Source organism: Brienomyrus brachyistius, chromosome 5, assembly GCF_023856365.1.
Source record: "Brienomyrus brachyistius isolate T26 chromosome 5, BBRACH_0.4, whole genome shotgun sequence".
NCBI lineage: Eukaryota > Metazoa > Chordata > Actinopteri > Osteoglossiformes > Mormyridae > Brienomyrus > Brienomyrus brachyistius.
Genome location: NC_064537.1, coordinates 6,071,530 through 6,098,645, shown reverse-complemented (window position 1 = coordinate 6,098,645; position 27,116 = coordinate 6,071,530). Strand labels below are relative to the sequence as shown.

At 42.5% G+C, this 27,116-nt stretch overlaps 2 gene segments (V, D, J or C); both read right to left on the bottom strand.

Annotated features, from left to right (window-relative positions):
- Positions 1–2,566, bottom strand: part of LOC125741978 (probable non-functional immunoglobulin heavy variable 3-38-3) — a 31,106-nt gene extending 28,540 nt beyond the window's left edge. The window contains 1 exon segment of the V gene segment in view: positions 2,486–2,566. Within this exon segment, the coding sequence occupies positions 2,486–2,534 (49 nt within the window).
- Positions 2,567–13,933: 11,367 nt separating this feature from the next.
- Positions 13,934–27,116, bottom strand: part of LOC125741972 (immunoglobulin heavy variable 3-30-like) — a 40,417-nt gene continuing 27,234 nt past the window's right edge. Inside the window, 1 exon segment of the V gene segment in view lies at positions 13,934–14,276. Within this exon segment, the coding sequence occupies positions 14,205–14,276 (72 nt within the window).

The following is a 27,116-nucleotide window of genomic DNA, read 5'->3' as shown; positions in this document are numbered from 1 at the left end:
TTGGTGCAGAAAACAAGTGAAGCCGCGTCTCTCAAACGGGCAGCGTCCCACGTGCCGAGGAGTCAAATGTGATCAAGCAGCACGGCCCACACAATTAAATAATAACATCATAATAATTATAGCTCTTGTATAATTATTCTATATATTATTCTATAATTAGAGGAACAAACTTTTATAAATTGACTTGTACACCGAGAATAGTATACAACACCGTAAGCATATAACCCTTAAAGGTTGATTAATTAAAAATCGCACATTCATCCTGCATAACATAAAACAATGACTTAAAGAGACTTAATTGTGAAATGAACGCTACTGTCCGAGGGCATTTATCTCCACAAATCGCTATGGAACATAATGTTAAATACTCAGATTTTAAGAATGACAGAATCTTAACATTTAATATTTTGTTTTGTGATACTGATACGTAGTGATATTGGTATGTGGAACAACATCAGGTTACACACGCCTCCCACAATACAAGAAGCTGTAGTTAGATTATGAGCTTATTCACAAATTACCCGTTTGCCTTTTACCGTGACTGGGCACGATCCCCCAGCGCAGCTGGTCTGCACTCCCCACATTGCATTTAACGATCCTGGCCTCAGCGCTTTTGTTACCGTGGGACTTTGTTGTGCTGAAGAAAACATTAAAATGAAGTCTGAGGAATGTTACATAACACAGCTAAAATGCAAAAACTCTCTCTGGTGTAATTCACTGCATAAAACCAATGGTCTTAAGTGTGGTGTCTTCTTCATAACACTCCCTGACTTTTGTATCCGTGACCATGAGATAGGGTGGGCTGTTTTTCTTCCTTCCTTTGACTAGTGTTCCTCCCTTTCCTCCCAGCCTTGGTTGGTGGTTCAGGCAGCATCACCTTCTTTTAATAGACCCAGGTTTATCCATCCATCCATTTTCCAAACCGCTTATCATACTGGGTCGCAGGGGGTCCGGAGCCTATCCCAGAAGCAATGGGCAGGGAACAACCCAAGATGGGGGGCCAGCCCATCGCAGGGCACACTCACACACCATTCACTCACACATATGGGAAATTTCGTAACTCCAATTAGCCTAAGTATGTTTTTGGACTGTGGGGGGAAACCGGAGTACCACGACGACATGCGGAGAACATGCCGCACAGTGTTCAAGAGTACAGTTCTTGTAAGGAACCTGCTCCCTATGAACCAGTCGTTTGTGAATGTCACACAGCTACTCTAACTGGCAGGACCAGGACTTCTCCATGTTCTATGCAGCCATTTTGTACCTTTGCATAAGCCGTTTGTTGGTGCCCTGTAGGAAGTGATTAATATATAAACTCTGAGGTGTGGGAGCTCATAAAGACCATGATGGCGTCATTCACATAACGATCATGTGCTATTAGTTAAACATGCAGCAATGTGATATACACTATCGCCACCTGCAGGTTACATCAAACTTTTCACCTGCGTTGCACTTTTCTTACTCCTTCCTGAGATCTGTCTCATTAGCATTAGCCTCCACTAAATGCTGCTCCTTTATGTTTCTGCTTTTTCTCCTGACAGATTTTATTGTTCATTTCTGCTCAGGGGGCGGCATGGTGGTGCAGTATTTAGCACTGTTGCCTCACACCTCTGGGACCCGGGTTCGAGTCTCCGCCTGGGTCACATGTGTGCGGAGTTTGCATGTTCTCCCCATGTCGTCGTGGGGTTTCCTCCGGGTACTCCGGTTTCCCCCCACAGTCCAAGGACATGCTGAGTCTAATTGGAGTTACTAAATTGCCTGTAGGAGTGCGTATGTGAATGAATGGTGTGTGACTGTGCCCTGTGATGGGCTGGCCCTCCATCCTGGGTTGTTCCCTGCCTCATGCCCATTTCTTCCGGGATAGGCTCCGGACCCCCCGTCACCCAGTAGGATAAGCGGTTAAGAAAATGGATGGATGGATGGAATTTCTGCTCAGCTTGGGTTCTGTCATTTGCCGAAAATATTGTTCTTTCTTTTCCATATTTTCCTTTTGATTATCTTGCGGTAACAACCTGGTGTGTCGCCTCGTCTATTTTAGTTGCCAAAAAGTGGATTTTTCTGTATGATTTTTCTCTTTCAAATTATTCAAATGCACAACTAATTTATGCAGGTGAATGTAAAAGAAACACAAACAATTTCATAAATATACATTTTTCATTGTTCAGTTTGCATTAATTACAATTTTCCAAATTGTAACAGACTGGGAGTAGTAAATATAGCTGCTGCCACTACTAATATAAGCGACCCACTCCAGTCCCTTCCCAGGAGCCTGTCTGACCCAGTGCATATGATAGCTACTGAATGTGAACCCAGAGGCTGTACATGTCAGCCTGTGTGATTCTCCTGGTCTCTTCACCACTGGTTCAGACTCAGTCAGTACAATCTGAGCCTCCACACCTGTAAATAAAGAGGTAGAGCAGACTTTTAGATGAGCAGAAAGAAAGATGCAGAGAGAAAGAGAGACAGAGAGGAGAGAGACAGGGACCTGAGAGAGCCAGTGCTGTGAGGGTGAGCAGGGCTGGTAGGAGCTTCATGGCTGCAGGACAGAGGGAGGAGCACTGAGGTAAAGTAGTCCCAGTGACTGCTGCTCTCTGTCACACACTGACACTGGCTCCTTTAAAAGCTGTGGCAGGTTTGTACAGGATCCTCCTCTCGTTGGAGGAGGGGTCCATGAAGGAGCGGACAGTGTTCACATTCAAAACCAACTAATTTAGTTTTCAGAAACTAAAAGTAAAGGTTTCTATAAATATATATTAACTCCGGACAATTTTGTTTATAATGGCCATAGACTATGAAGCGATTTAAAGGAGTGTAGATATTTATTTCGTGACACTAATAAGAGAAATTCTTAAAAATGTCCATATATATATAGATCACAATACTCTTCAAATTAATTTGAAATTTTTAGTTTCTTGCAAGATAAATATAATTTTTCTTTAGATTTGAACTGATTGTACGACATATGAAACGCAAATATACACATCTTTAATACCCTCTAAAATGCATGTAAATATTTACACATGGTATTTCGAACAGTTTATGAATATAATATACATGTAATACATTTTGCTACTGGCTAGTGATTCCAGTGTGCATTCTGTCGTACAGTTTGATTTTACTTGGAAACTGAGGACATCTTATGGCTTGAATTGCAATTGCACATGCTACCATCCATGTAACTTCCATACCAGTTGTTGAGTATAATGTCAGAATGCACCTAGAGACCTTTCCAGGAATCACAGGGTATAAGTCAGAAGACATCCAGTAAGATACCAGACTATCACAGGACAGACACTCTCACACAATGGGCAATTTGGAGGCACCAGTTCAACTAATGACGTGTTTTGTATCGCAGAGGGAAACCTTGATAAATGTAATTAAGCTGAACGGCAGTTACACGCAGTGGTTTGTTTGATTTCACATCCATAACACAGATAAAATGCTATGTATTTATAATATTTCAATTAAATTTTAGCTTAAAGAGGTTGCATGAAAAGACTAATTCATACAAAGCTTTCTGCGCCCTGAGGCATTTCGTTTTCCAGTTTGAGTCTAAGTTCCACATCGATAATGCTGGGATTGCCTTAATGTCTGAAGGGGACACTGTGGCCGTTACTGAAACAACAGAATTGACCTATATGTAACTTTTTGGGGGATTTGAATGACAGCAACTGAGACAGTCACAGATGGTCAGGTTTTTGTACCAACCTCTCATTACATCCTCTCGCTGTGTCTGTATCGAGCACAGTAGTACACAGCTGTGTCTTCAGCCTGCAGGCTCTGTCCTTGTAAGGACACTGTGCTGCTAGAGGAGTCTTTCGAGATGCTGAATCTGCTTTTAAGAGACTCCTTAAAACGAATGGTCCCACCTCCCCAGATATGTGTGATCCACTCCAGAGTTTTCCCTGCAGGCTGTCGAATCCAGCCTGTGGCATAGCTGTTATCAGTCACTGAGTATCCAGAGACCTTACAGGAGATGGTCAGAGACTCTCCTGGTTTAACAGTCATAGAAACTGGCTGAGAGAATTCAATATTACACCGTGCACCTGTAAAGAATTAACATGTTTAATCAGAAGTCATTTTAAATGCAGTAACATGCTGTGAATACAGCATATGATTGTATATTACTATGCAAACTATATATCTTCTAGAAGGTCGTTATCTTACATGAAAATAAAGGCATTAAAAGTATCAGGACTCTCAGAGCTTCCATTGTAACACAAAGTCTTTGGCTGATTTGATGCTGAAGTCTGTGTGTTTAGAGGAACCTCATTTATATGACGGGCAGGTGGGTGAATTTGTTTACCTCCCTGGGGGGTTGAAGGAGCCTCTTTATAAATGCAGTTGGTCGTACTTCCCTACATAAAGTGCTCTGCTTAAGAGATTTAATATCATCCTCAGCCCTGAAGATGAAGTATATAAATTGTATAATTTAAAATAATTTTTTAAAAGTCTAATTTACATATTTCACTATGTATACAAGTGGATGCAAAATAGGTTTGCTGTTAGATAGGTATAAATATACTATGTTTACATGAGGATTTAATGTCGGCAGATGCTATTTCCACCCAGGTGCCAGTAACCAAGCAGGGTTTGTCAAGACAAACAGGGAAGCGGATTCCACTAAAAATCACATGGTTATTGAATCCATGCAGGATTTTCTTTTCTTTTTATTGCAGCCCTGCGCCCTGAAAATATAAAATTCCTCACCCTGTGCTACTCATAATAGGGGAATTCTCCCCATTGTGAAAAATGAATTTCAAGCCCTGTAGCTAGTGCTAACACCAGATAGTAAGATTACTGTGTGCCTTTGGCTAGCTAACTATTGCTAGAACAATGGGACATCTTCAGTTTAATGTAGCCCACATTTTATACGGTATATCAGGGGTATTCAATTAAAATTCAAAGAGGTCCAGTTATGGAAAACTTCCTCGAGCAAAGGTCCGGAACATTATTTCACATCTTAACAGTTTCTACTAATTTTATTATAAACAATCTTAACACAACTAAACAACTGAACAGCTTTAATATCTCCTTTTCACTTTCTTTCCTCCTGTATCCCAGTGAACTTTAGCTTGTCCTGCCAGGATTTTAAATCTGGTCTGGAATGGTGACAGGGCCATTCTCATACATACGTGCAGGTTCTCACTCGTGAGCCTAGAATGATATTTCGACTCGATAATGTTCATTGTGGAGAAGTTGCCTCACAGCTGTATGTGGAGCTGAACATGGTCAAAATGTACAGGACTATTTTCCTCAGACCTGAACACTGTCTCCAGGACCATTCGGAAGCAGAAAGTGGCAGCGTCAGCTCCTTTAAAATAGTCTTTCAAGGCCACATCTGCTTGGAATTTGACCTGTTTGTCTTGACAATTGGACTGTGGGGGGAAAGCAGAGGAAACCCCACGATGACATGGGGGGGTTAATTAGAGTCACCAAATTGTTTGTAGGTGTGTGGATGTGCCCTGAGATAGGTCGGTGCCCTGTCTTGGATTGGTGTCCTGCGATGGGTCGATTCCCTGTCTTGGGTTGGTGCCCTGCAATAGGTCGATGCCCTGTCTTGGATTGGTGTCCTGCGATGGGCCGATTCCCTGTCTTGGGTTGGTGCCCTGCAATAGGTCGATGCCCTGTCTTGGATTGGTGTCCTGCGATGGGTCGATTCCCTGTCTTGGGTTGGTGCCCTGCGATGGGTTGAGGCCCTGTCTTGGGTTGGTGCCCTGCGATGGGTTGAAGCCCTGTCTTGGGTTGGTGCCCTGCGATGGGTTGAGGCCCTGTCTTGGGTTGGTGCCCTGCGATGGGTTGATGCCCTGTCTTGGGTTGATGCCCTGTCTTGGGTTGGTACCCCTGCTGGGTTGTTCCCTGCCCTGCACCTGTAGCCTCTGAGATTTGAGCTCCAAATGCCCCATAGGACAAGCAGTTACTGAAAATGGATGGATTTCGATGGTAAATTCAGTAGACAGAGGAGAATTGGCGTATTAAATCTATAGTAACATGTCGCAATTTTCAAAAAGTAGACCGATGCAATTTTCATTCCACAGTAACAATCCATCCAGATTTCTTTTGCCATATATTTTTATATTCTTTTACTGAAGAAGTGAATGAACTGCATTCTTCCACAAAGTTCACTCAAAGGAATATATATTTATTTGAAGTTTAACACGGATGTGCTTACATTCTCTTTATTTAGCAGCTGCTTTTACTCAAAGCCACACATGTTTTCGAGAAAGCTGGGTCAGACAATTGCAGGAGTAATAAGAGATTTATGGGCTTGTTTAAGGGTCCAAGAGTAACATCACTATTCTCACCACAGGGAGGTTCACAGCGGCTGTACATCCTGTCGAGAACAACAGCAAACATGGCTGAGCCTGGAGCAAAGCTCAGACAGTCATTATACAGACCCTGAAATTAGAAGTGATGGTTTGGGACAGAGTCACAGCGCCCATCCTCATCACCCCACAGCGGGAAAAGTATCAGTGGTCATTTGACTGCAAAACTTACAATTTTTAAGTATTATTGCTCTTAAATGTGGAGAAAGCCTCTGTATTAATGAATTTGAAATATTGTATTTTTTTCAATTTTTATTTCTAATAATTTAGTTTTTTACAACCTCATCTGAATGTCAAAAAATTAACAGATAAATATAATAGAAATAACATCCTTATTCTCTGTGAGGAAGTAGTATTTGTACGGCTTCCCCACAGCCCCCATCACTGTGACTCTCTGGCACAGTAGTACACAGCCGTGTCTTCAGCTTTCAGGCTGTTCATCTGTAAATACACTTCCTTCTTGTTGTTGTCACAAGAGATGGTGAATCTGCCCTGAATAGACTGGGAATGCCATTTTCTGTTATCGGCAGGGTCAATTCTAGCAATCCACTCCAGTCCCTTCCCAGGAGCCTGTCTGATCCAGTTCATGTAATAGCTACTGAGTGGGAACCCAGAGGCTGTACATGTCAGTCTGTTTGATTCTCCTGGTCTCTTCACCGCTGGTTCAGACTCAGTCAGTACAATCTCAGTCTTCACACCTGTAAATAAAGAGGTAGAGCAGACTTTTAGATGAGCACAAAGAAAGATGCAGAGAGAAAGAGAGACAGAGAGGAGAGAGACAGGGACCTGAGAGAGCCAGTGCTGTGAGGGTGAGCAGGGCTGGTAGGAGCTTCATGGCTGCAGGACAGAGGGAGGAGCACTGAGGTAAAGTACACACTGAGTCCCAGTGACTGCTGCTCTCTGTCACACACTGACACTGGCTCCTTTAAAAGCTGTGGCAGGTTTGTACAGGATCCTCCTCTGCCAGGCAGGTAGTGGGTGTGGTCACATGATAATCAGATTAATTTAATATGTAAAACATAAATATACAAATAGTTCATGTGCCATGGAGTCTAGAAATAATAACACTTTTTGTAAAATCAAAATTCTACAGAGAAAAAAAAATAAATAAAATTCATTAATAGGGAATAGATTTTATTTAATTAATTTATGTTGTTGTCTGGGGTGGCATGGTGGTGCAGTGGTTAGCACTGTTGCTTCACACCTCCGGGACCCGGGTTCGAGTCCCTGCCTCGGTCACATGTGTGTGGAGTTTGCATGTTCTCCCCATGTCATCGTGGGGTTTCCTCCGGGTACTCCGGTTTCCCCCCACAGTCCAAAAACATGCTGAGGCTAATCGGAGTTACTAAATTGCCCGTAGGTGTGCATGCGAGAGTGAATGGTGTGTGAGTGTGCCCTGCGATGGGCTGGCCCCCCATCCTGGTCTGTTCCCTGCCTCGTGCCCATTGCTTCTGGGATAGGCTCTGGACCCCCCGTGACCCAGTAGGATAATCAGTTCGGAAAATGGATGGATGTTATTGTCTGTTGTGCAAAGTTATTTTCTTATATTCCTTTACTAAGTCAGTTACTCAGTTTTCAACAAATAGAATCATATATATGTATGAAACTGGTCATATTTAAAACTTTATCAGTCATATTACATAAATCAGGCAATGATTCACAAGACAAATGTAACATAGTTGCTGTTGAAAATGAGTATCACTGTAATGTTTGTGTCCCTCTGCTGCCTGCATTTACTGTCACTCTGAGGACATCTTGTGGTTCTGGCTGGAACTGCATTGATTGCATTTTATTTTGATAACTTTTTGACACCATTCAGCTGGGCAATTCATCTTTTTTAGTTGCTTTACTTGAATATGTCAATATACTGCATTCTTCAAAAAATACCCTCAATGGAATGTATTTTAATAAAGTTTTGACACAGATGTACTTATACTTGGTTTATTTAGCAACTGCTTCTATTCAAAGTAAAAGACCTTTTTCATAAAGCAGGATCAGACAATTGCTGGACACCGGAGGGTTAAGGCTCTTGCTCAGGGGCCCTCAGTGACATCACTCTGCTGATCACATGATTAAACCAGTGACCATCTGATCATGAGTACAATCATAACCCACTGAGCCACACACTGCCTCCGACATCCTGAGGGACCCTCAGAGCTGAAGGTTCTGTAAAGCCCTGCAGTCTCTCCTGTCACTGTCACTGTCGAGCACAGTAATGACAGTCCCTTAGTCCTTTGGCAAAAGCCACACTGTGGGAAACAGGCAGCCAACCAGGCTTTGGGCTTCTGAGGGGTCAAACGGCTGGGGAACAAGTTCTGTGAGGCAGGACTCAAGTGAGGAGGGCTGATGGTCACAGGATACAAGGAAAAGTGTGGAACCAGACCAGGAAAGGGGTCTCCAGTGGACTAGGGGCCATGAGACACAGCTCAGAATTAAAACAGGAACTGAAAATCTAGCTGACAGATTACAGGGAGGTTCACAGCAGCTGTACATCCTGTCCAGAACAACAGCAAACATGGCTGAGCCTGGAGCAAAGCTCAGACAGTCATTATACAGACCCTGAAATTAGAAGTGATGGTTTGGGACAGAGTCACAGCGCCCATCCTCATCACCCCACAGCGGGTAAAGTATGACCATCTCTGGTCACTTGGCTGCAGAGGTTACAATTTTAAAGTATTGCTGCTCGTAAGTGTGGCGATAGGAGAAAGTCACTGTTTTAAGAATTTTAAATATTGTAATTTTTGAATTTATAAATGTCTAATAAGTTGGTTTTTTACAACTTCAACTGAATGTCAAAAAATGAACAGATACACTCAACTCCAGGATAAATAATAATGTGAAATCCTTATTCTCTGTGAGGAAGTAGTATTTGTACGGCTTCCCCACAGCCCCCATCACTGTGAGTGTCTGGCACAGTAGTACACAGCCGTGTCTTCAGCTTTCAGGCTGTTCATCTGTAAATACAGCTGGTTCTTGCCGTTGTCTCTGGAGATGGTGAATCTCCCCTGAACTGACTGGGAGTAGTAAGTGCTACTACTGTCACTAGTGATAAACGCGATCCACTCCAGTCCCTTCCCAGGAGCCTGTCTGACCCAGTTCATCCACCAACCACTGATTGTGAAGCCAGAGGCTGTACATGTCAGTCTGTGTGATTCTCCTGGTCTCTTCACCACTGGTTCAGACTCAGTCAGTACAACCTGAGCCTTCACACCTGTAAATAAAGAGGTAGAGCAGACTTTTAGATGAGCACAAAGAAAGATGCAGAGAGAAAGAGAGACAGAGAGGAGAGAGACAGGGACCTGAGAGAGCCAGTGCTGTGAGGGTGAGCAGGGCTGGTAGGAGCTTCATGGCTGCAGGACAGAGGGAGGAGCACTGAGGTAAAGTACGCACTGAGTCCCAGTGACTGCTGCTCTCTGTCACACACTGACACTGGCTCCTTTAAAAGCTGTGGCAGATATGCACTGAATACTCCAATAGAGGTAGGGGTGGAGCTAGAGGAGCCAAAATTCATCACATTCATCACGTCAAATTGATTTGCTTTGTAACGCCTAACTAACTGAACGTATTCTTCTGGAAGGCTGTGCACAAGCAACAATCACGCTTTTGCAGAATACAACCTCACTGTATGACTGTATGACCTCACTGTAAGGCAACATTAACAAACAGGACTAACTGTATAGTTTAATTAGTCTCAAATTTTAGAGTCATACCCTCTCCCTGTTATAATTTCAGTCCTGACTGTCTATTAATTATTACTATAAATACTACAGTAAATATTAAATATTATGGTGTTGAGTGAATAAATGAGTACAGTGAATGCACAGTAGTGCAGGAACACAGTGTGAAATGGCATTTACTGATGTTACGTCAGTCACACTTACAGCACACACTGACCGTTCCGACTCCTCATGTTACAGATGGTGGGTGCACACCCCCCCAATTAACATTAACACTGTACAGGACATTAATGTAGAGGACAATAACAACACGATAAATACACAGAGCTGTTCACTGTACTGGCACCAGCCCAGCATGCTTTGCTCATTGGGTTCCCCTCGTGGTACACTGCCCCCCTCCTAACCGGTCCCTGTACCCCCACCAAGTCCTGGCAGCACTCCAGGCAGTTCCGAGCCTCCCCCCCCCTCCCCCCCATAGCCGTAGCACCCCAGTTCCCCCACCGTCCTCCTGACTGTATGGTTGTGTGACAGTGATGCACTCAGTAGTTATCAAACTTTGAATTTCATAGTGTTTAGCGCATGGTATGGTGTTTTCATTCTGTGTTTAACCAAACAATACTGCACATCTAATGATAAACTTGTATTCATATATTTACTTTTCATTTCCTGGTACTTAGTTTCGCTGTGACTGCTTGGTGCCCCAGTCTGAGACAGGCTGCAGACCTGCAGGTACAGAAAATGCACAGATGGATGAATAATAGTTAATTACAGTATTAATTTGTTTATTTTCATGTTTAGTGTAAGTAGTTATTTATATATTTATGTGTCATATCGATCATATTTCCATCTTACGATGAGTTTATCGGGACGTCATACCGTCGTTAGTCGAGGAGCATCTGTATAATTATTGTGTCCTTCTGCTGCCTGTATTTTCTGTGACACTGGGGACATCTGCTGGTTGCTATTAAAACTGCATCCATCTACTTCTAACAAAGCAGGAACCTGATAAGACTTTTCAAGGACCAGAAAGACTGGCAGAGAAATTCATGGAACAGATGGGTCTGGAAGCATTTCTAAAAGGTGGGGAGCCACACGAGAGAACTGGCTGGAATGATGCTTCTCATGTGGAAGATCATTGTTATGAAGGACAGATGAATGCATGAAGAGCGTCTCCATGAACACAGCTGCTCATACTTCTCCCCATATTGAGCTCTGGTGCCACATTTTTGGGGTTAATAAGGGACCATTACACACGATGCAGCAGAATGTCACCCGAGTGAGAAGTGACTGACAGGCCTGGTCTCACAGACCCTCCTACTGTAATCCCATCCCTTCTTCTCTCCACCTCCTCTTACCTTTTACTAGACGCAGGTCACACAAAGCTCTCACAGAATGTTTACATGTGAGAAACATTGTTTTATGTCTGTAAGTGATATACAGCACTGTACAGACTTGTGCTTTGTCTCATTTGAATGGTCTCAGTGCCACTGATACAATGGCCATAGTCTCAGACAGTGTACTATTATAAACATGCAGAAAGTTAGACAAACCTCATTGTACACAGGACCCTGTAATCAGATCTCTGATATTTACCGTCTGTACCTTCTCCTGGGCATGTATTACTCTGAGTCTTATGTTTGTTTTGCATGCCTGGTGTATTTATGCAGCCAAGTGGCCATTCGGAAAGATGTCAAGGTCATACTTTGAAATATGATTGATATTTTAGCTGGTGCAGGTACATGGAATATTATAAATGAATGATGATAGTTTTCAGACTAATAACTTGGGTTAATTAACCTGGAGGTGAATAGCTGTATAATATTGTATTCGGATTGAAGCCTATGAGATGAGTCAGAGAGACAAACTACAGTCTGTGAGACGGCCAAAGTGAATCCTGTGTGACGTCAAAAGCCAGAATGACTGGATTTAATGAATAACTAGGATACAATCAGAGCAAAGATAAATGAAATAATGGTCATATATAAAATAATCAGAGAAATTAAAGGAATTTTGATTCAATATAGAAATAAAAATTGCAGCATATAAATTGAAAATTACTGTCATAAATCTTAATTAAGGTGTAATATTTTGTCCACAGATTGTAAGGAGAATTATATTAAGTACAGAATCACTTTGCATAAGACCTGCATCACATTAGGTCTCAGTGAGTTTTTGTATCACTCTCCCATTACATTCTCTCACTGTGACTCTCGTGCACAGTAGTACACAGCTGTGTCTTCAGTCTGCAGGCTCCTCCCTTGTAAGGACACTGTGCTGCTGGAGGTGTCTCTGGAGATGGTGAATTTATTCTTAAGTGACTCTTTGTAACCAGTGCCTCCACCACTGTTAATATACCCAATCCACTCCATTGATTTCCCGGCAGGCTGTCGGATCCAGTGTGTAGTATAACTAGAGACTGAATAAGAGACTTTACAGGAGATGCTTGGAGATCCTCCAGGTTTCACAGTGATGGACTCTGACTGGGTGAGTTCAACATTACAATAAACACCTGACGGAAAAAAGAGTGTTTTTGAACGTCAAGAAATACAGAATAAATCATTAACAAGAACTGCACTTAAACTTCATGTTTAACTGACTACAGCAGATAGACTTACATGTGAAAACACCCAGTAAAAAGAATAAAGTGGTTGTAGCAGCCATTGTGTTACAGAGGCGTCCTTGAATGTGACTGATGTCTGTGTGTTTGAAGGTGTCACTCTGGCTTTTATACAAAGTCCAGCAGAAGCAAATGAATCTCTGGGGATTGTTGAGTGAAATCAAGTGAAGCAGAAAGACAGATGGCTGTACTGCTGTATATGGATAACTGTGCTGTTTGAGATGGACACAAGCTGAAGAATGAGCATTAATGGCTTATAGATCTGCTGATGGTCTAATCGTGTCTGATTACCTTTGGTAAATATATGCTTATATATAGATATTTTTCTCTATTTTTAACGTTGCAGTAGATATAGTAGGTATTTTGATTCAATTTTCATAATCCCCTGTTGCCATTATCTCAGTGACCTCTCAGATTTGACACTTCAACTTCAATAAATAGTAATATAGCAACTGCCTACAACTCCAGGAAAGGAACCTGACAAGCAGGGATACACTCTAATGAAACTGGAGAATTAACATTTTAATAAGAGAGATTCGTGGTTATTGTGTAACAATAATGACACATTTTGTGCAAATCAGAAAATATGCCTGTAGCCACAATGACATTAACACAGAGTGTACAGCCCAGCAGGGTAGGGCTCTGCGCCCATGTCTGGAAGGTCATAGGTTCAGCTGCTCTGAGTTTTTATATCACTGTTGGGCCCTTGAGCACGGCCCTTAACTCTGACTGTTCCAGGGATACTGGCTGACCTGCTCTCTGACCACAAGCTTTCTTCACTCGTATGCCACATGGGAATAAAGTGTTTGCTAGATAAGTTAAACTTAAATAAACTTCTAAGGGCCAGAATTAGATTGGATTCCCTAATGATTCCTGTGTGATGAAGGTCACAGACAGAGGATTATAGTCAGACGTCTCTCACTGAATCCTGAGTAGAGTAACACACTGCAGTGCCATAAGCTTTACAGCCTGCTGTTCTGAGTCACCCTGAACACAGAAGTCTGTATGACCCTCCGTAAGGAGCTCTGGCGCCCCCTTATGGAGAAGAACTTAAACAGCAGCAAACAGCTCCCTGTAAGATCCTTCATCACTTCATTACACCCAATATGTTTTCAACTTATTACAGATGCCACCCATCCATCCATCCATTTTCCAAACCGCTTATCCTACTAGGTTGCGGGGGGTCCGGAGCCTATCCCGGAAGCAATGGGAATGAGGCAGGGAACAACCCAGGATGGGGGGCCAGCCCATCGCAGGGCACACACACACACCATTCACTCACACATGCACACCTACGGGCAATTTAAGAACTCCAATTAGCCTCAGCATGTTTTTGGACTGCGGGGGGAAAACGGAGTACCCGGAGGAAACCCCACGACGACATGGGGAGAACATTGCAAACTCCACGCACATATAACCCAGGCGGGGACTCGAACCCGGGTCCTAGAGGTGTGAGGCGACAGTGCTAATTTATATTTGTAAATTTATAAGTGAAGAGAGATCTGAATTTGATTAAATTAGACACTAAGACATCCTTATTCTCTATGAGGAAGTAGTATTTGTACGGCTTCCCCACAGCCCCCATCACTGTGAGTGTCTGGCACAGTAGTACACAGCCGTGTCTTCAGCTTTCAGGCTGTTCATCTGTAAATACACCTGGTTCCTGCCGTTGTCTCTGGAGATGGTGAATCTGCCCTGAACAGACTGGGAGTAGTAAGTGCTACTGCTATATGCATAAGCGATCCACTCCAGTCCCTTCCCAGGAGCCTGTCTGACCCAGTTCATAGGATAGTTACTGAATGTGAACCCAGAGGCTGTACATGTCAGTCTGTGTGATTCTCCCGGCTTTTTAACTGCTGGTTCAGACTCAGTCAGAGTCTGTGTATCAACACCTAGAGAAACAGAGAAAGCAAGAAATGAGAATTACTGACATTTAAAACTGAAATATAAACCTTTTGCTGAATATTTACCTGTTAAGTATATAACCATCAGAACTACTGGGAACCTCGTTAAAAATGCCATGACTGACAGATTCAGATCCAGTCACCACTCAGTGCAGAGAGATAAATATATGATGATGATGTCAGAATTTGCATGAACTCCTCCTCACTGGGTGGGCAGATATACTGAAGGTAAATGGCAGAGTCAGGGCAGTGCGGGATCTCATATGAGAAACAGGATCTGTACTATTATACAGGGACTCATATGAGAAACAGGATCTGTACTATTATACAGGGACTCATATGAGAAACAGGATCTGTACTATTATATAGGGACTAATATGAGAAACAGGATCTGTACTATTATATAGGGACTTATATGAGAAACAGAATCTGTACTATTGTACAGGGACTCATAACTTCATATACTCAGGTTTTTCAACATAATTTCAAAAGATTTGCAGTTGAAATTGCATGTTTATTTTCATAAATACTTACTGATTCAGTGATTTATTAGACTATATTTGACACATACGACACATGATTATACCCAAACCAAATCCATATAACCCAGAGCAGTAGTTGTCACTGTCTTATCTTAATGTATATTACAGATGCATCACAAGCCTGGGGGATTAAGGACTGAAGCCCCAAATGAATCCAAATGAGTCCCGAATGATTGTTTAGCTCAGATCTTTAAAGCCTAGACTCTCATTCTGAGAATCTCATACATCACAGCAGTGCCAGTCCAGGGCTGCGTTTCCCAAAACCTCTGCAGTGCTGCAGTGCTGATAACTTCAGAAAGAGAGAGAGAGAGAGAGAGAGAGAGAGAATTCAGTATGACCCTCAGACAGGTCAGGTCTCTGGGCTGAGACCCTGGTGTCTTAAGATCCTAGTAATACTCCTGGTGCATTCTGTGTATTTACTTCAGCCTTAGTACCACATGTGGCAAAACAAAAGTTAAAAAACATTGTTTTGCATCTAAAATCTTATCCTTTGTCGGTAACCTTATTTTCTCAAACCTCCAATATTGCGTGTTGAATCCCATCTCTTTCCACTGGGTTCTCTGATGTCCATAGACGTGCTTTTAGGCATCCCGTCTAGGATGTATCCTGGCCTGGTGCCCTATGCTGCCTGGATTGAGTTCTAAGCCCCCCTGTAACGTGACGAGAATTAGTGGCTGCAAGAAGATTGGATAGATGGATGGATGGATGGATGGATGGATGGATGGATAGATGGATGATGGATGGATGTTCAGCCACGGGGATCAAAGGGCGTCTCACTCTCACTCACCACTAAGTTATTGCATTAAAAATAGGTGGGGAAGGAAGTGTCAGGGAATTTTAATAGATTTGACAGCCCAAACTTCCCAACCACCATAAACATCAGGTATTTTTATTTAATATAAAATGATTTAGTTTCTTAAATTTTGACCGGCAGTGATATTACCTATTTCATAAGATTGCACATTAAGTCAACGTTTTTGTATCACTCTCCCATTACATTCTCTCACTGTGATTGTCGTGCACAGTAGTACACAGCTGTGTCTTCAGTCTGCAGGCTCCTCCCTTGTAAGGACACTGTGCTGCTGGAGGTGTCTCTGGAGATGGTGAATTTATTCTTTAGTGAATCCATGTAATACGTGTTCCCATCACCACAAACACTAGAAAACCACTGCAGTGCTTTATCAGATGATTTTCAAAAGAAACATGTACAGTAGCTGCTGTCAGTGAGTGAATAACCAGAGACCTTACAGGAGATGGTCAGAGACTCTCCTGGTTTTACAGTCACTGAGTCTGGTTGAGTGAGCTCAGTATTGCAATGTGCACCTGTAAAAAAATAAGATTATTAACTTCATTAATTGATGCAATTTTTAAAATGCAAACAGTATATAGAAAAATATCTGGAGTTTGAGTAAAAAAAAATAATCTATAAAGTACAGTGATCTTACATGAAAATAAAGGCATTAAAAGTATCAGGACTCTCAGAGCTTCCATTGTAACACAAAGTCTTTGGCTGATTTGATGGTGAAGTCTGTGTGTTTAGAGGAACCTCATTTATATGACGGGCAGGTGGGTGAATTTGTTTACCTCCCTGGGGGGTAGAAGGAGCCTCTTAATAAATGCAGATGGTCATACTTGTCTTCATAAAGAGCTCTGCTGCCCCCATATGGGGAAAAACTACAAAATTAAGAAACATTTTTCAAGAAATCAATCCTTTCACCTTCTAGGTGCTTATTCTGATCAGGGTTTCAGGGGGTCTGGAGCCCATCTCAGGTTGTGGTACATCCTGGGCGGGATGTCAGTTTATTGCAGACTTTTCATGAAATCTGACTGTTAAATGAAGAGAAAAGAAACTGCTTGGAAGAATTTTTATTCTTTTTACAGGTAGTTTAAATTGGAATACAAAATTTTATTATCAACTAAAGTATGTTTGACATTTTTCTGATTATACATTATATGTGTGTGTCTTTGTGTTTGCCCCAGATTGTTAATGTTATTTGCCCTCTATGTACTAAATGGATCAGCCTTTGTGGCTCTGATCGATTTTGTGGTGATGAACAAATAAGATTTTTAAGGGCCCTGACTTGATGGCTCCCAACACCAGTTAGTGTAAGAGTATCACCACTGCCATCAGTTGGTGTAAGAGTATCACCACTGTCACCAGTGGTTGTAAGAGTATCACCACTGCCACCAGTTGGTGTAAGAGTATCACCACTGCCACCGGTTGCTGTAAGAGTATCACCACTGCCAGCAGTTGGTGTAAGAGTATCACCACTGCCACCAGTTGGTGTAAGAGTATCACCACTGCCACCAGTTGGTGTAAGAGTATCACCACTGCCACCAGTTCGTGCAAGAGTATCACCACTGCCACCAGTTGGTGTAAGAGTATCACCACTGCCACCAGTTCGTGCAAGAGTATCACCACTGCCACCTGTTGGTGCAAGAGTATCACCACTGCCACCTGTTGGTGCAAGAGTATCACCACTGCCACCGGTTGGTGTAAGAGTATCACCACTGCCATCAGTTGGTGTAAGAGTATCACCACTGCCATCAGTTGGTGTAAGAGTATCACCACTGCCACCAGTTGGTGTAAGAGTATCACCACTGCCACCAGTTTTCATACTATATTTTGGAACTGGGGGTGGCACTGTGATGCAGTGGTTTGCCCTGTTGCCTCGCAGCTCTAGGGCCAGGGTTCGAGTTTCCACCCCAGTACTGTATGTGTTGTTGTGGGGTTCCCTCCAGGTAAGCTGTTGATTCCAAATTGCCCTCGTGTGTACAAACAGCCTGTGTGTGAGTGTGCCCTGACAAGCCACCCACCTTCCTGTAAGAGAGAGATCACACCAGGGTCCAAAATTCGCTTTTTCACTCACAGGTCAAGGTGGCTGATAAATGAAAAAAATGGCCAAGCCTGTTCTTCACGAGCCACAATAACAAATTACCTTTTTCTGTCACATAAACATTTGTGTTGCAAGCGACAATCAACCACATTCTACCTGAATTTGACATCTGGTGAGTGTTTATTTTGGATCCTGGATCACACTGTACCAGGGACTCCACTGTAGGAGCTACTAACGTTCAGGCAGAATTCACAGGCTCCTTTACCCATGTTCAGGTGTACAGGGTACAGGGGAGCCTGCTGTGAGGGGGGAGGACTGGAGATATTTTGGGAGAGGAATCGAGGTGTGAGGTGACTATGCTTACTGCCGCACCTCTGTACCGCTCCTTTAAGTAACGTATGTCCTCTTGTGTTCTCCAGCTACTTACTGTGCAGCTGCCCTGTTCCCCTCTCACGCTGTGCGTCTCGGGCGCAGTAATACACAGCGGTGTCCTCCGCTCTGAGATCAGTCAGTGTGAGAGATGACCTGCTGTTGGAGCTTTCTCTGTTCAGGTTCAGGCGACCCTTCACACTGTTTGCGTAGCTTGTGCCACCATCATATCCCAGCCATTCCAAGCCCTTTCCAGGAGCCTGACGAACCCAGTGAATCCAGTACATACATACATTATATGTGTGTGTCTTTGTGTTTGCCCCAGATTGTTAATGTTATTTGCCCTCTATGTACTAAATGGATCAGCCTTTGTGGCTCTGATCGATTTTGTGGTGATGAACAAATAAGATTTTTAAGGGCCCTGACTTGATGGCTCCCAACACCAGTTAGTGTAAGAGTATCACCACTGCCATCAGTTGGTGTAAGAGTATCACCACTGTCACCAGTGGTTGTAAGAGTATCACCACTGCCACCAGTTGGTGTAAGAGTATCACCACTGCCACCGGTTGCTGTAAGAGTATCACCACTGCCAGCAGTTGGTGTAAGAGTATCACCACTGCCACCAGTTGGTGTAAGAGTATCACCACTGCCACCAGTTGGTGTAAGAGTATCACCACTGCCACCAGTTCGTGCAAGAGTATCACCACTGCCACCAGTTGGTGTAAGAGTATCACCACTGCCACCAGTTCGTGCAAGAGTATCACCACTGCCACCTGTTGGTGCAAGAGTATCACCACTGCCACCTGTTGGTGCAAGAGTATCACCACTGCCACCGGTTGGTGTAAGAGTATCACCACTGCCATCAGTTGGTGTAAGAGTATCACCACTGCCATCAGTTGGTGTAAGAGTATCACCACTGCCACCAGTTGGTGTAAGAGTATCACCACTGCCACCAGTTTTCATACTATATTTTGGAACTGGGGGTGGCACTGTGATGCAGTGGTTTGCCCTGTTGCCTCGCAGCTCTAGGGCCAGGGTTCGAGTTTCCACCCCAGTACTGTATGTGTTGTTGTGGGGTTCCCTCCAGGTAAGCTGTTGATTCCAAATTGCCCTCGTGTGTACAAACAGCCTGTGTGTGAGTGTGCCCTGACAAGCCACCCACCTTCCTGTAAGAGAGAGATCACACCAGGGTCCAAAATTCGCTTTTTCACTCACAGGTCAAGGTGGCTGATAAATGAAAAAAATGGCCAAGCCTGTTCTTCACGAGCCACAATAACAAATTACCTTTTTCTGTCACATAAACATTTGTGTTGCAAGCGACAATCAACCACATTCTACCTGAATTTGACATCTGGTGAGTGTTTATTTTGGATCCTGGATCACACTGTACCAGGGACTCCACTGTAGGAGCTACTAACGTTCAGGCAGAATTCACAGGCTCCTTTACCCATGTTCAGGTGTACAGGTTAGAAAAGGGGGAGCCTGCTGTGAGGGGGGAGGACTGGAGATATTTTGGGAGAGGAATCGAGGTGTGAGGTGACTATGCTTACTGCCGCACCTCTGTACCGCTCCTTTAAGTAACGTATGTCCTCTTGTGTTCTCCAGCTACTTACTGTGCAGCTGCCCTGTTCCCCTCTCACGCTGTGCGTCTCGGGCGCAGTAATACACAGCGGTGTCCTCCGCTCTGAGATCAGTCAGTGTGAGAGATGACCTGCTGTTGGAGCTTTCTCTGTTCAGGTTCAGGCGACCCTTCACACTGTTTGCGTAGCTTGTGCCACCATCATATCCCAGCCATTCCAAGCCCTTTCCAGGAGCCTGACGAACCCAGTGAATCCAGTAGCTTGAAAAAGTGTAGCCTGAACCGTGACATGTGATGCTTAGAGACTGACCTGGAGTCTTTACCTCTGAGTATGTGGATGGGGTCAAGGGGATGCTGAGAGACCCTGTGAAACAAGAGATGTGACCAAAGACAGACATACTTTACTGATCCATCTTCTTGTTCTTGTAACAACACAAATTGCAGCATAAATATCATCTTACCTTTCAGTAAATGTACAAAAATCCAAAGCCCTAGAAACACGTCCATGACTGAGGACGTCTTTACTGGGTGATACAGCATCCACACAGTGACACCTCCCCTTTAATAGGTGACCGTTTTGCATATGATTTCCATGATGTCATTGACAGTGGCTCTTTTTACACAACTAGACAAGTCGATCAGAGAAGCATTTTTTATATCAATGCCTGTAGTTCAGTTATGGATCAATGCGTCTGTCCAGTACTCGGTACCTGCTGCAGGAATGCTCATCCTCTCTGGCCATCTCCACCTGCAGGTGCCTCAAACGATCACTCACACTCCCAGTTCTCATACTCACTGTCAGTGTCCCTGTCTGTCGTTTTGTCGTCCTGCCTTCTGCCCCAGCTACATCTGTTGGTTACCCAAATGGGTTTGACTTTCTTCTGTCTATTCTGGGTTTGACTTGTACATTGTACTTTGTTTGACTGAACGAGCATCTTCTGCTTGCTGTTCTGACCAAATCTTGTCCCGCTTAGTTGCCCTGCAGAGTCAGTGGGTGAACTGGGAGAATGTGGAGAATTCCTGGTGGGTCACTGACTTAACCTCCTGCTTGATTCCTCTGGGGCAGAAAGAAAAGCAAGAAAAGCATTTGTCACATCTGGTTTATCATTGTTTAGTGAAATAAAAACAAAATGAGAGGATGAATTCACTTGAAACTGAGCTCTACCATTTTGTATTTTAAATAGTGCAATTTCTGAAAGGGGGAATAAACCATTGGCCAAGATGTTGTAAAGTGTAAAGTAATATTCTCATTTTTACCAGTTTGTTGTGTCTCGGAGGACAAGGTGCTTCCATTTAACCATAGTTTTGTGTTTTAACCATAAAAATCACAAGCTAATTCTGAATCATATGCAGTATCAGCACATGATATAGATACAGTTACATTATAAATGTATTATTGTAACCAGTATTTGTGAGATTGTCTGAACATCACAATATTTTTTACAAAATGTACAGTGAAAAATGCATGAAAACTCTGGGGAATTTGAATATGAAAACAACTAAAGCTCAAAGACAGATGGTGGCAAATGGAGAAGTGATAGTTCATTCTTATGTCCTGAATGTTCTTATGTTCTATATCTTTTTAATAGCAATCCTGCAAGCTAAATATGTTGTTTTGTTTCTGTAAGGTGTTCAAATATACATATTTAATGCAATAAAATGTATTTTACAATGTATATGTGTCACGGGCGAGCAAGACGGAAGATCGCTCAGGAAGTGCGAGCGATCCACAAACAGGCAGGCAGGCAGAAATCGGGGCAGACAGGGGTTTATTCAGGGCAGGTCAACGAACACCAGGTAACATCAATGACAGACAACGGGTTAGTGTACAACAGAGACTTAAATACAGGGAACTAATCAGAAAAGAACATGACGCGACTGGGCACAATCAGGGAATCACACGTGGGTAATTAGGGGGCGTGGCACACACGAGGAGCGGACGGGCATCACAATATGTTTATGCTATTGTGAACAGTTTATAAATGCAATGTAGTTTGCTTCATTCGTTGCAAATGGATGCATCCCAAAATATTCCATGTTGATTAACTGTCTGCTTTTATTTTGAGACTAGGGACATCTTTTGGTTTTTAGCGGAACTGCATTTATAAGTTTCACTGTTTAGATGTGCATTAGGGCTGCAGCTCTCGATTATTTTAGAAATCGAGTATTCTATCGATTATTCCATCGATTAATCGAGTAATCGGATAAGAAATACTTTTGTCTTATTAAAGACCAATCGTACCTATTCTTAAAATGAATAACTCATGGGTTTCCGTTTTAGGAATATTTTCAATGATTGAACTCCATACAACAACTGACAAAAGAACTAAACCCTTTTAGTGCATTTATGTACATATTTGTTTTGCTTTTTAAAAGAAAACACTTTCTTAAATGCAAAAATAAATAAAATGTAAAATAAAATTACTGAAAAAGGTATACAGTACATATATCTTAAACTAAGGCATAAATTAAAACGGCCTTTACTGTCTGTGTTCTTGTACATTTATTGGAGGCATAAAAAAAGTTCTGACAGGATTGTATCTCCTGGATGAGATAGGAATGCTGTGCTCATGTTCGTGTGTGTAAGTGAATGTGAGTAAGAGTGTGTGTGTTTAGGTTTGTTAGAGAATGAGTGTGTGTGTTTAAGTGTGTTAGAGAATGAGTGTGTTTGTAAGCCTTTAAAGGAGCATGTGTGGTGGTTGGATAATTCAGTGTCTCAGAGTTTCAGCGGCCCAAGGCTGTTGGGGGAGGGGGTGGGTAATTTTTATGTTATATTTATAATATATTATTTAAATTATTATAACTATGTAATATTATTCATATTAATCTAAATCGGCAGAATAATATTACTAAAGCCTTGAAATAGATCTAGTTGAGTACACGCCATGCTCCCCTTTAGACTCACCCCTGCATGCTGCAGGTATCATTGCGACAAAGTGTGACGGCTGCTGTCAGCCTGCTGCAAGTTGCCAAATTTAAATATTGTGTCAAACTAAGCTAACAGTTTATCTGCATACAAACAGCTTCTATTTTAACTTGTATAGCTTTACTGTAGCTTTGCTGCTGTGGAAGACAAACGGCGGTGGATGGGAGCAGCTGAAAACATCGCTTTTCTTCACCTTTCAGCTTGTTGAACAGCAGGTTTGATTACAGACTCTCGCCAGCTCTTTACCAGTACAGGTTTAGTAGAGATTACAAGCACTGCTGCTGTTTTCCTTCACTGCACCTGAGTTCACCATCTCTGTAACGGAACCGTCTCTTTGCTGTTAGTGTATAAACAGGCTCATGCTCCATGTTAATTAACTACGACGATCATCAAATCTTCCTGATCAATCTCACATGTAAAGTTCTCATATATGACCAGGGGTAACAGTACTTCTATTATACAACCTTGAAGAATAAGGATTTTCACAATAGATAATTCCACATAAAATGTGCCTGTACCTTTATTAGTGCAGAGAGCTTGAAAGATTCTAAATTTAATTTAATTAGAAACTAAGACAACCTTGTTCTCTGTGAGGAAGTAGTATTTGTACGGCTTCCCCACAGCCCCCATCACTGTGAGTCTCCGGCACAGTAGTACACAGCCGTGTCTTCAGCTTTCAGGCTGTTCATCTGTAAATACACCTGGTTCTTGCCGTTGTCTCTGGAGATGGTGAACCTGCCCTGAAGGGACTGGGAGTACCAGGTGCTACTACCACTACTGTGGATCCGAGCAACCCACTCCAGTCCCTTCCCAGGAGCCTGTCTAACCCAGTGCATCCACAAGCTACTGAATGTGAACCCAGAGGCTGTACATGTCAGTTTATGTGATTCTCCTGGTCTCTTTGCCACTGGTTCAGACTCAGTCAGTACAATCTGAGCCTTCACACCTGTAAATAAAGAGGTAGAGCAGACTTTTAGATGAGCACAAAGAAAGATGCAGAGAGAAAGAGAGACAGAGAGGAGAGAGACAGGGACCTGAGAGAGCCAGTGCTGTGAGGGTGAGCAGGGCTGGTAGGAGCTTCATGGCTGCAGGACAGAGGGAGGAGCACTGAGGTAAAGTACACACTGAGTCCCAGTGACTGCTGCTCTCTGTCACACACTGACACTGGCTCCTTTAAAAGCTGTGGCAGGTTTGTACATGATCCTCCTCTGCCAGGCAGGTAGTGGGTGTGGTCACATGATAATCAGATTAATTTAATATGTAAAACATAAATAAACAAATAGTTCATGTGCGATACAGTCCACAAACAATAATAACACCTTTTGTGTAATCTACATTGCCCAGCGTCTAATATTAAATCCATTTTGAAATTCAGCAATAGGGAAGAGATTTTATTAAATTAATTTATGTTATTGTGTGTTTTGTATAGTTGAAATGTTATTTTCTTATACAGTATTCTTTTACCAAATCAGTTACTCAGTTTTTAACAGAATAGAATGGAATATAAGTATGAAGATATTCATATTTTAAATTACATTACAACAAATGTTTTACACAATATACATAATTTAGGGACAATTTAGGCAATGATTCACTAGAAATATATAGTATAGAAATATATATACTAGAATTAACACAGTTGCTATAGTCTAGCATTTACTGTCACACTGTGGACATCTTGTGGTTCCTGCTGGAACTGCAGTCATGTCTTTTTAGTTTGATAACACTGGGCAATGAAGAATTTGTCACAAAAACTAAGGAGTGTCTTTTATGGACTTTTAATTTTGCTATCAGACATAAATCATTCTTGAATTCATTTTTATGGCTTTATCAATAGTATATAATTCCTTTACAACGTATGTGAATATTGAAGTTTCATTTAGGAAAAATGATTCGGTTTTTCCATGGGATGGTGGGGCTTTGGTTAGCACTGAGACCAGGGTTTGAGTCTCTGCTGTGGTTCCAAGTGCCTGTAGTTTGTATGTTATCCTCCTGTCGTCATGGGGGTGCTCTGGTTTCCCCCTGTAGTCCGACATGCTGAGGTTAGTTGGAGTGACCAAATTCCCCATAAGTGTGGTCCCTGTGGGGGGTTGGCACCCCATCCTGATTAAAGCAATGTTGGATTTTTTTTGGCCACAATTCGCAAAGGTAGGTTTGGCGCAAAAACACCAGTAAGCATCTCCAAAATAAGACCAAACCCACAGTGAAGCATGGTGGTGGCAGTCAGGGTGGGGGCCATTCCGGAATGCATTCATCAATTCCAATCCAGATCAGGGAATAGAACTGGAGTTGGAATTTTAACCTCCCTAAAGTTCAAATTCATTTCTAAATCTGTTACCCAGTTTCTTTTTCATTCTCAGATCCCAAATCCAGTTCCATTTCCTGATTTACACTGGAATTGATGAATGCACTGCAGAATGGCCCCAACCCTGGGGGCAGCATCATGCTTAGGGTTTGTTTTTCTTCAGCTGGAACTGGGGCTTTAGTCAAGGGGGAGGGAATTATGACCAGTTCAAAATACTGGTCAATTTTGGCCCAAAACTTTCAGGTGTTTGCTAGAAAGCTAAAGATAATGAGGAATTTCACCTTTCCGCATGACTACAGTAGGACACCAAGCATATATCTAAGTCAACCAAAGGAAGGCTTCACCAGAAGAAGAGTAAAGCTTTGGAATGGCCCAGCCAGAGCCCAGAGCTAAACCCAATTAAAAATCTGCTGTGGGGTGACCTGAAGAGAGCTGTGCACAAGAGATGCCCTCGTGGTCTGACAGATAGTGAGCTCGTTTGCAAGGAAGAGTGGACAAACAGTGCCAAGTCAAGATGTGGCTCGCTGGCCGACTCCTACCCAGAAAGACCGAATGCTATAAGCAAATCAAACAGTGCTTCAACAATGTCTTGTGTTTGCACACTTTTTATATCCACCTTATAAAATTATCAGAATTAATGTGTAGTATTAATATCAGATGTTGCACAAACATTGTAAGGTAAAGTATTATAAACTACAGAAACGTGTCAAAAAAGACCTGCATCACATTAGGTCTCAGTGAGTTTTTGTATCACTCTCCCATTACATTCTCTCACTGTGATAGTCGTGCACAGTAGTACACAGCTGTGTCTTCAGTCTGCAGGCTCCTCCCTTGTAAGGACACTGTGTTGCTGGAGGTGTCTCTGGAGATGGTGAATTTATTTTTCAGTGACTCTTTGTATTCAATGCTCCCACTAGCCCATATTACTCCAATCCACTCCAGTGCTTTCCCCACAGGATGTCGGATCCAGTGTGTGCCATAGCTAGTTACTGAGTAAGAGACTTTACAGGAGATGCTTGGAGATCCTCCAGGTTTCACAGTGATGGACTCTGACTGGGTGAGTTCAACATTACAATAAACACCTGATGGAAAAAAAGAGTGTTTTTGTACGTCAAGAAATACAGAACAAATCATTACCAAGAACTGCACTTAAATTTCATGTTTAACTGGCTACAGCAGATAGACTTGCATGTGAAAACACCCAGTAAAAAGAATAAAGTGGTTGTAACAGCCATTGTGTTACAGAGGCGTCCTTGAATGTGACTGATGTCTGTGTGTTTGAAGGTGTCACTCTGGCTTTTATACAGAGTCCAGCAGAAGCAAATGAATCTCTGGGGATTGTTGAGTGAAATCAAGTGAAGCAGAAAGACAGATGGCTGTACTGCTGTATATGGATAACTGTGCTGTTTGAGATGGACACAAGCTGAAGAATCAGCATTAATGGCTTATAGATCTGCTGATGCTCTAATCATGTCAGATTACCTTTGGTATTTGTTAAATAATTATATTGTTATATTTAAAAATATCTTGGTTTACCTTTGCAGTAGATATAGTAGATATGATTGGTTTAGTTTTTTTCAGAAGCCCTGGCTGCCATTATCTCAGAGACCTTTCAGATTTGTCAGTTTGACTTTAATAAACAGTAATTTCGCAACTGCCTACAATTTCAGATAAAGGAACCTGACAGTCAGGGATGGGACACACACTCATGAGGCTGGAGAATCAACATTGTAATGAGAGAGACTCTTGTTTTTTTACAATAATATTAACGTTTATGCTAATAATATAAGATAATGAAGCTTTCACAGAGAAAGAAAATTTGCCTCTAAGGCATAATGACATGAACACAGAGTGTACAGCCCAGCAGGGTAGGGCTCGGCGCCCATGTCTGGAAGGTCATGGGTTCAGCTGCTCTGAGTGTTTAAATCACTCTTAGGTCATTATCACTTTACTAATCCCCATGGGGAAATTGTCTTTATGCCTCCCTCTACTTGACCTTTTTTAGGGTAAGTTGTCCATGAAGAACAGCCACCT